The 9,936-nt window shown below is 48.8% G+C and overlaps 2 protein-coding genes across 5 annotated transcripts in view; both read left to right on the top strand.

Annotated features, from left to right (window-relative positions):
- HSPG2 (heparan sulfate proteoglycan 2) overlaps positions 1–716 on the top strand; it is a 39,123-nt gene extending 38,407 nt beyond the window's left edge. The window contains 2 exon segments of the mRNA XM_035901879.1: positions 372–492; positions 597–716. Of these exon segments, the coding sequence (XP_035757772.1) occupies positions 372–492; positions 597–716 (241 nt within the window).
- The window catches only part of USP48 (ubiquitin specific peptidase 48), a 30,102-nt gene continuing 20,174 nt past the window's right edge, over positions 9–9,936 (top strand). For 2 of the 4 annotated variants that reach the window (XM_035901922.1, XM_035901920.1), the window contains exons 1-9: positions 10–492; positions 744–900; positions 1,787–1,917; positions 3,018–3,142; positions 3,740–3,848; positions 5,135–5,268; positions 5,467–5,549; positions 5,853–6,032; positions 8,365–8,490. In XM_035901922.1, the coding sequence (XP_035757815.1) occupies positions 804–900; positions 1,787–1,917; positions 3,018–3,142; positions 3,740–3,848; positions 5,135–5,268; positions 5,467–5,549; positions 5,853–6,032; positions 8,365–8,490 (985 nt within the window). In that variant the 5' untranslated portion in view covers positions 10–492; positions 744–803. Of the gene's footprint in view, positions 493–743; positions 901–1,786; positions 1,918–3,017; positions 3,143–3,739; positions 3,849–5,134; positions 5,269–5,466; positions 5,550–5,852; positions 6,033–8,364; positions 8,491–9,936 lie in introns of all 4 variants that reach the window. The other 2 variants (XM_035901921.1, XM_009646495.2) reach the window with 2 other exon arrangements.

Here is a 9,936-nt window from a genome sequence, read left to right as displayed (position 1 = left end):
CCCCCCCGGCTTTGGGGGGGGCCCCTCTCCTTGCCTGCCCCCCCCGGGGGATCACCCCCGGGGTTGTAAGGAGCTCCTCTCTCTGCCTCCCTGGATGGAGGGGACCTCACCAGGTCCTGTACTCTTCCCTGGGGTCCCCTGCTTTCCTCACACACACACTTCTCCATCCCTCGGGATCTCCTTGCTCTCCTCTAAGCACCACTTTTGGGCAGCATCAGGGACCCCTGTCCCACCCTGTTGACTCTGTTTAGCATTATGGGGTCCCCCTTGTTGTCCTCATCCCTTCCCTCTCCCACTCCCCCCTACCCTAAAAAGGGACAACAGCGTCCCCTCCATGGGGGTGACAGCTGAGGTGGGTGCTGCTCCTACAGGAGGAACTGCCGAGGGAACCCCAACTGTCTGGTGGGCATCGGGGAGCACGTCTGGCTGGGAGAGATAGACGAGAACAGCTTCCACAACATCGACGACCCAAACTGCGAGCGCCGCAAGAAGGTAGCCCCCCCTCCCCAAAAAACCAAAAAAGTATCCCCTGCCCTTCCCAGTCCCTGGGGGGAAGATGGGGACAAGGGGAGGTGAAACCTTGTGTCCTCCTGTAGCTGGGGAATTTGAGATGTGGCCGTTTGTACGATGCCAGAGCGGCATTTTCCCAACAAACAGCTGTAAAGCGGCCGCCCCAACTGCTGGATTTCTGCTTGCTCCTCCGCAGCGGCAAGTGATGACTGTTGCTTTCTTTCTTACGCCAGAACGCGTTCGTGGGCTTAACGAATCTCGGCGCCACGTGCTACGTGAACACTTTCTTACAGATGTGGTTTCTTAACTTGGAGCTCCGACAAGCCCTCTACTTGTGTCCCAGCACCTGCCACGAGTACGTGTCCGGAGAGGGCATCCCGAAAGACAAAGGTGGGTGGGTTTGCTTGTTTTCTCCTAAAATTTTGCCTGCTGGTGTCTGCTTTGGGATAACGTTTATCGGGAGGATTGATGGGAGAAGCTACAACTGCTTCCTGCTTGGATCGGTACAACTGATCCCTACTCAGCTCTTCTTGAGTCTGTCACCCGGCTTTTAGGAACAAACTGGCCTTAACCCGAGTTGTTTCTTAAATCAGATTGATCTGAGCTGGTTGAAAAATCTGATTTGGGTTTGTTTCTTGCCAGGCTGCTTCCCAAACTGGTTCCCAGCTTAATGATGGTGCCAGGGGTGGAAGCACATGGGTTGGGGTTGATCTGCACTACTGTGGAGGCGTGCTCCTCCCATGGGAGGCCAAAAATTTAGTTCCCTTGTACAAATGAGTCTCCCAGTTTGCCCGCACAGTGGACGCAATGGCCTCAGGTGCCATACCTTTATGTCTGGTATGGTGTGGTATGGCGCGATGGGCGCGCTCTGGGTCAGGGTAGCTGCCTGGTTTCTTCTGTTCCTGGTTTTATGGTGTTTTTAAATGATGTCTTGCTGTTTTGGGGAAAAAAGAAGCTGTTGCTATGGGGTAATCGGCCTGCGCTGCTTAAACTCTTCACCCACAGCTCGTGCTAGGTGCTGCAGGATATTTAGGGTTGGACTCGATGTTTTCCATCCTAAATGATTCGATGATATTTGGCCTGCACTGGGTCTTCAGTGCCATCACTGACGTGAGCTGCTTCGGTTCTCATGATAATTTAAAACAGCTTGGGAGGGAAAAAAAAATAATTTCTAATCATTAAATTTCCCCATATGAAGAAAGAACAGGCGAATTACTTGGAATTATCTCTTGCCTTGAATTCCTTGCTGTAATTGGTGTGACTTGTTGTTTTTAAGTAGACTATGAGCCTCAGACCATTTGCGAACACCTCCAGTACTTGTTCGCCTTGCTGCAGAACAGCAAAAGGCGATACATCGACCCCTCTGGATTCGTCAAAGCGCTGGGCTTGGACACTGGACAGCAGCAGGTAGGTTTGGGGTGCACCCCTTGAGTAATTACCTTCTCTAAAATGGTGTGAAACTGCCCTTTTTTGTTATTTAGCATTTCTGAGGCGGGGGCTGCTCTTCGGGACAAACACAAAGGGAGAAGCTGGGCTCAGGGCTCTTCCCATCGGTGGGAGAGCAGGAGGAGCCCAGGGAGTGTTGTTAGCGCCTGATCGGAGGGAACCCAGGGTCCTTTCGCAGATGCTTTATAGGCTGCTCCTCCCAGGGCAGGGAAATACTTGGCAGTGGGTGGCTCGGTGGGCCCTTGCAGGGTGAGATATTTGGTTGAGTCACCGAGAGCCAGCCGAGGTCCAACGCGAGCATGTGGGGCAGGGAAAGCAGGGTTGGAGAGGGGCGAGCACTGCAGGTGAGTCCTGCAGGGGCTGTTGACAGAGAGGGCTCGGGAGAAGGGCATGGCTTGAAAATACACTTCGAGGAGTGAGAGGGAGATTGTTGGAGGAAGAGCCCGAGCGCCAGCATTGCATTTCCTCCGGAGGTGAAGGAAGCGGTCGCTACCCACCGGTGATAATAGAGGACAGCTGGCAGAGGCCAGAGCCCGTTCTGTTTTCAGAAGAGGAGAGTGAGGATGGGTGAGGAAGGCCCTGAGATGACTGTGGGGAAGCTCATAAGCCTTGCAGGAGGGGATGAATCCACAGGGCAGCATCTCATTTTTGGGGTGGTTTTATTTTTCTTCTCACTTATAACACAAGCAGGGACGGCATGAATTGCGTGCTGAGCTTTGAAAAACGAGCGTTAACGGGATAGAAAACTCTGCAGGAGGTTTTTTTTTTTTCTTCCAGAGCCCTGTGAGGAGCCGGGCAGAAGTCAAACCACCCAGTGCAGCTGGCTGGGAGCCAGGTTAACTCATGCCGTGGTCTCACGCTGGGGGCCTCCCGCTCCTTTTAGGAGAATTCCTCTTTTTCTTTAGTTCTCCCGACTGGTCTTTTTTTCTATTCAGTGCACGCCGGAGCCTCTGTGCAGCCTGTGTGTAGGGCTCTGGGTAATTTGCGGTAAATTAGCGACAAGGTTGTGATTGGGCTTTGTGCTGTGGCATGTTATTAATGGGCTTGGCTTTCTCTTCTAGGATGCCCAGGAGTTTTCTAAGCTGTTCATGTCACTGCTGGAAGATACTTTGTCCAAACAAAAAAACCCAGATGTTCGAAACATAGTGCAAAAGCAGTTCTGTGGAGAGTACGCCTATGTCACGGTGTAAGTATTTGGTCCTGAGGAAGAACCTTTCTCTAAATATTTAAATGTTTTAGAAGAATTTAAGGAGGGGAAGATCTGGAGCAAGGCAGGTAAGCTTCTGCCAAAACATTTTGTAAGAGGTTTTTAGCTTTTAGGTTTCCTGATTCTGTGCGCATGCTGCTGCAGTTTTCCAGCTGCTTTTAATCCCTTAATGAAAATTTACCAATTAAGCCTGCAAGCGAGTCAATGGTACTTAAGGTCTTGCAGCCAGAAAATAGAGTACTTGGGTGTTGCATTTTAATTCTTGCATTCCCCGAGCTGCGGATTTCACATCAAAAATGATAGAAAATGGTCTATGCGAGTTGTAAGCAGGTGCTCCTGGTTTTCCTGGTAGATACTGTTATCCCGTTACCACCTTTTTGCAGAGTGTTTGTGGTGTAGAGGTGTGAACCACCACATCAATTCTGACTTAAACAACTTTTTCTCCTGGTTTTATAGCTCGAGGAGTGATTTACTGGTGGCTGGGGAGTTCAGACACAGGAGCCGGTGAACTGTTCTCATGTGTTTTGAGGTTTTTATTTTTTTTATTTTTTTTATTTTTTTTATTTTTAATCCTAGCTGCAACCAGTGCGGCAGGGAGTCCAAACTCGTGTCTAAATTTTATGAGCTGGAGTTAAACATCCAAGGGCACAAGCAGCTGACGGACTGCATAACGGAATTTCTTAAGGTACGAGCTCGCTGGTTTTTGAGTCCTGCTATTCTTAGCGAGGCGTTTTAATTCCTCCCTCCAATTAACAGCCTTTGAGGTCAGTATCGGAGCGAAGCGACTGAGCTGTCTCAGTGAGACACATCCAGAAGGAAATGTTTGGATTTTTTTCTGCAGACCCAGAAAATGAGGGTTGAGTCATGCAAGCAAGGAGTGGCTCTGGGACCGTGGCACATGCGTGTGTTATGGCTTTAAAAAGCGCTTGAAAGTCACATGTTTAGTTAAAATGCTTCCCCAGCAAAGTTGGGAAGAAGACCTCAAAGTCTGACAAAAAGTCCCTGTGTGCTTTGTCATGGGCAGCACCGGGAGAATGGCTGCTTTTTGTGTTTTCTATATCGGTGCTCATCTGCGTAGCAACAGGAGATGGTCCCCGCTCTAAAATGCACTCTCAAAAATACTAGGGAGGACCAGGAATAGCTGCCAGAACAGCTGCAAGTGCTCTTAATTCAACTTGAAAATTTGCCTAGATCTTAACTTAAGATCCGGCCTGTTAAAGGTTCGAGGTGTGGATTCAACTAAAAATATTTAGGACAGGACTAAAGTGAAATGTGACTCTGTTCCTGAGCTGTTTGGCTCTTGGGCAGTGGCTTCGCTGATGCTCTTGGCAAACCGGTTGCTCTGCTTTGCGGGAAGGTCTGCTATGAAAAAAGACTGGTTTGTGTATGCGCATTAAAATCCCGAAACGGTGAACTTCAAGTTTGTCTGCCCCTCCTTCAAATGAAACAATCCAATGACCTTGTTTAGGGTGGCTGGAGTTCTCCTCTGGCCTAATCCTGCCGTTGGATCTCCTTAAGCGTAGACAACGTCTCTTACAGGGCGATGTTTGTGTGGCTGAATGCAAGAGGATCGTAGTTGCCCAGCTAAAATGTGGCTGTACGTTAACCTGGTCCGTGTGAGCTCATAAAAGGGCGCTTTTAATGATTTTCTTTTTCAATAGCCCTCATAAACTGATTCAGTCAAGTGGGAGCAAACCTGACAGTCTTGTAAGTGACTTGAGAACAGGGCTGGATTCGGCCTAAAGTTTTCCTTAAAGCGAGAGCAGCCTACTGTGGCTGTACCATAGAGCGCATTTATTAGCATGGGTTTTTAACCAAGAGATTATTTTGGAAAGCAGCTGGGTAGAGGCTTAAATGGTTCAAATAACTGCCGTGCTTTTCAGTCTCCAGCTGTTGAGTAGCTTGGCCTGGTTGACTTCTCAGTGGTAACCTGTTCTCAAGACCTTTCTTTCTGCCTTCCTTCCCGTTCAGGAAGAAAAATTAGAAGGGGACAATCGTTATTTTTGTGAAACTTGTCAGAGTAAGCAGAATGCCACGAGGAAGATCAGGCTGCTAAGTCTTCCCTGCACGCTCAACCTGCAGCTGATGCGTTTCGTGTTTGACAGGTAAGCCTCCTGTCAAGGTGGGAGCACCCTGGATTGTGCAGAAGCTCTTTGGAAAGTTATCCACGCTGATCTGAGGGGTTGAGGATGGAGCGCATGTGTGAGCTGCACTGGGGATGCTCGCTTGGTTTCAAGGGCAGTTATTTTGAGGTGTGAACCGTTATTGCTGTTCCCCTGAAATGAAGCTTTGCCTCCACACAGGCAAACTGGCCATAAGAAAAAGCTCAACACCTACATCGGCTTCTCTGAGCTGCTTGACATGGAGCCTTTTATGGAGCAAAAAAGTGAGTTTTGCATGCCATGTTTTGTTAACTTTACCCATCGCCCCTTGGCAGACGAGGGGAGATCTCCTCTGAATCCCTTTTTGGATGGAAAATCATGTCAAGTGTTGTTTGAGGCCCATGTTTCAAACAACTGCCTCATGAAGTGGGTTGTAGAAGCCACAACCTACTTATCGAAGCCTTGGAGAGATGCAAGTTCAAGTGCGGTCTTTGTCCACTGCCTTTTGCAAAAATATTAAGCCCTAGGGAGGCAAAGATCTGTGCTGTTCCATCCAGAGTGCTGCATAACTGCCGCTTTCCTTCCAGACAGCGTCTACGTCTATGAACTTAGTGCCGTCCTCATACACCGCGGCGTGAGCGCATATTCCGGGCACTACATCGCCCACGTGAAGGATCCGCAGACGGGCGAGTGGTACAAATTTAACGATGAAGACATAGAAAAGATGGAAGGGAAGAAACTGCAGTTGGGGATTGAGGAAGATCTAGGTAAAACCTTTAAGTTGTGAGTGCCCTTTTAAAATAACTCTTTTCACCAAAAACATGGAGGCTGACTATGTGGAAGCCCTGATACTCTTAAAACAAAAATGCTCCTACGTGTGCTGTCACGTCTTGGGAGTAGCATGCGAAATGGCAGTTCTGTTAATTGCAGCCAGATTTTCTTCGTTTCAGCCCCATGTGAGTGTTTACACGCATCTTGTGATCAGTTCCTCTACTCTAGTAATTCTCTTGCCTGCCGCATGGCAGATAAGACGCTGATAACTCGGGCAGCGGTTGCCTATCAGGATGAAACAGCCAAGTTGCCGCTTCCTTGGCTGGTGTGCAAGAAGAGGCTTAGGAACAGATAACGAGATTGCTTTCAGTTTCCTTAACACGTTATGTTTTTACTTCCACTGAGGTATTTTACTTGGAGGCATTAAAGAGTCTCAAAAAAAAAAAAAAAAAAAAAAAAAATCTTGATCCAAATAACAGCTTGGCAGCCAAAACTGCCTTTTTACTTTGCACTTCTCACTTCTCCTTTGCGCTCTTCTGTTCTACCCTTGACAGTTCATCTTGTGCCAGTGTCCTGGTGCTGCCCCAGAAAACTGTGCTCCCCGGGCAGGACCGGGTCATGATTTCTTGGGAGAGCTTGGGCTGAGCCTCAGCCTGTGGGTTTCTTGGTCTGCGGTTCTATAGGAGTGGTTCAGTGTTAAATTGGCATCCGAGTGCTCGGATTTGCCATCGCTCAGTGTTCCTTAGTGCTGGACGCTTTGCAGTATCGGGAAAGGGGAACGTTAACACCAGAAACTTCAGTTATAACGCAGACAATCCCTTCCCAGAAACCCTGGCCCACCAGGACACTTGTGCCTTGCTGCAACTGGACTTCATGAAATGTTGCCTTTCTTTAAAACAACAGCTTAATGAAAAGGCACCCTTGGATGTACTTGCTCCCTTGGTTTGTTGTAAAGCCATGTCAGCCTGAGCACGCCCTCGAGCAGGCGTGGGGCATCGGCCTCCCTCTCCTGTTCCCTTCTGTGCCTGCATCTGTGTGACGCCGCTTTATTTTCACCAGTAAACACCACCTTGCATTTCATCCCGACGTACATAAACGCTGGCTGCCGCCGGAGCAGCTTTGTCATCCTATTAACGTTTGACTACCACTTGCTTCCAAGCAAATTGTGAAGCTGGTTAGACATCTAGTGGTGTAAGATAGAAAAATAAGCCCCAAAAGGAAAAAAGAGCTTCTCAGCCTTTCCTTTTAACCTCCTGAGTTACCCAGCATAGCAAAATTAAGATGCAAATAAACCGCTGTGGCCTCGATCTTGCAAAGCATTATGCTTAACTGCCAGTCAGTATTGTTGCTGAAACACAAGGCTGCTTGGAGAATATAAGTAAAGCGTGTTCAGAAGCCTCTGTGGGCTGGGAGCTTTGATATTTTTATCAAGTGCTGATGTTATTTGCAAAACTGAGCCTCTTCTTTGTTACAAATGCGCGCAATGGCAGGAGGTCGGTAACGTGCCGCAGGGGTCTGCTGTGGGGAGAGTCCTGCAGCCTGGCCACACAGATGGGGAACAATTTAGAAAATATTTGGAGAAAATGCAAATAAAGAGCGTCTAGGAAAGTCCCCTGGATGGTGTGGTGGGAGAGGCACGTGATTCTTTCCAGAATTTGGGAGAGACAGACACTTAATATGTCAATATTCACTGTAGAGTCTGACCTATGGAGGGTTCTTCCTTTATTTTTTTTTAAATTAAAAAACCGGCTGAGTTTTGACGCTGCAGCTGTAGATAAGTGGGATTTTCCTCGCCTGGCAGTCCGTCTGGAAATGACAACTCCTGCAGCACAAGTTTACATCGCAGCACCAGCTGCTCTGGGGGCTGTTCCCTCCCTAAAAGCTTTGTTGCCCAACAGAAGGGTGCCTGTTTTCTCACGTATGCAACCACCTGTGAATAAGATTTTCTTCTTTGAAGATCTGACTCTGCTCTTTGGTGTAAGGGCACCAGAACAAGAGGCAGAGGGGAAGAAAGAATGTTTTTGCAAGAGCCACTTTTGGCTCGGTGAGGTTTAATTGGGGAGAAAAGAAAGGCTCTTGTAGAGGGCGGTTCAGAGCAGGCTCCTAATTTGAGTCCCTTTGAATTACCCTGCTTCCAGAAATGCTGGAGGGATTTGGGTCTGGCTTTGGGATACAACTTTGGCTTACGCCAAGCCCAGCGTTTGGCAAAAAGAGGCCTGGCAGAACACATGGGGAGAGGGAAGCCGGCTAGGTGGCAAACTCGTCCCATTAATGGAGAATCAGTAAGCGGGCTTGTGTGTTTATTATGTTTTGCCTTCTGTACCGCAGCGGAACCTTCAAAATCCCAGACTCGTAGACCCAAGTGCGGGAAAGGTACTCACTGCTCGCGCAATGCTTACATGCTGGTATACAGGCTGCAAACCCGGGAGAAATATTTGGCAGTTGAAGTACCAGGTAAGTGAGCTCTGACTCTTCCAGCCTCTCCATCTCGTGATGCTCCAGGCAGGCCAGGAGTCAGAGGTTTTGCTCGAAGCCCCTTTTGTGACCACTGTCCCCAAGCCCCCAAAGGTGCCATACGGCAACTCGGTGTCATGACCAATGAAACCCCTGGGCTTTCCTAGCGCTTAAATAACATTAAGCCTGATGATCCCACCCCTGTGCCTACTCAGACCTCGCTATCTTAACTGACGAGATGAGATAGGAAGGGGTTGGGAGGAGATCGTCCCGCTGGGAGCCGTGTGCGGCGGCAGGAGTGTTGGGATTTGCAGCCAGGATCCCACAGGAACCACTCAGGTTCCTGAAGGCGAAGGAGGAACATGGTTAAATGTCGCTGGCAGCGCACACGCTATGCTGGAGGTGAATAATCCTGACAGATGTCAGGTTTCTTCTGCGAGTGCTTGATCTTTGCCGTATCGAGAATAAACGGCCTGAAAATAAGAGGATGCAAGCCCTTAGCAGGAGTTTTGTACGAGCGGGTTCGTGTCTTGCTTTAGAATTACTGGGGGTGGCAGAAATCCCTGTAGGTTTGGCCTGTGGATTTAATGATGCTTCGTGTTTGCATGCTGCTCGATCAGAAATATTAATTAGGCCCCTGGTGCTGATGGGGATGGAGGTATGTTCCACCTTCTTCCCTCTTCTGCGAAGCGGGGACAGTGGATGTGGCATGTCCCCTTTGGACCTCTGCTGTTTGTTCATGCTATCTGGATGTGGAGGGGGTAAATCCTACAGCTTTTTCCCCCCTAAAACCAGCACCAAACCTTTTCCAGCCCCCATCACCACTAAAACCCACCCTCTGAACCACACAGCTTTGGGAATTAGTGCTAATTCCTGCCTCAGAACTGCATTTTCAGTCTGTTTCCTGAGCTCTCTTGCACTCCCTTTCTTCCTACTCCTCTGCCCAAAACAATAACTCGGCAAAAGCCTCTCCACCCAGCTCCAAATTCCTGCACAGCCCCGCGGTTGCCTTTGTTTCACGTGGAAGCTTGCCAGGGAACAGGGAGCGAAGGGCAGCAGTCGAGCCGTGCGGTTGTGGGGAGGTTTCATGCAGCTGTAAATTTGAGGCATTTTGCTTTGATGCTGTTAAAAGAGGCTTTTTCCGGGACAGTGGAGAGCTGTAACTTGGCTCTGACCTCAGGGGGGTCAAGCTGGTTGTTTTCTAATACTGTGTATTCTCCCAAGGTGGATACTGCGCGCTCTGGCCACACAAGTGTTAACCTTTCAGGAAATATTTTAGCTCTTCAGAATACTGCTAAATAGGAAAAGGCTTCAGATAAGCAGTGTTTTCCCCCTCCCTTACACCAGCCCTGCGAGGGAAGTGTTTTATCATCTTTTTTTTTTTTTTTTTTCCCCGCTGAGGTTTTGGATTTTTGGGGTTTTTCCATTTAAAACAGCAAAAATTCC

This window comes from Egretta garzetta, unplaced genomic scaffold, assembly GCF_000687185.1.
Source record: "Egretta garzetta isolate BGI_Z169 unplaced genomic scaffold, ASM68718v1 scaffold69, whole genome shotgun sequence".
In the NCBI taxonomy this organism is placed as follows: domain Eukaryota; kingdom Metazoa; phylum Chordata; class Aves; order Pelecaniformes; family Ardeidae; genus Egretta; species Egretta garzetta.
Note: the sequence above shows the minus strand (reverse complement) of the source record. Positions and strands in the feature narration are given on the sequence as shown.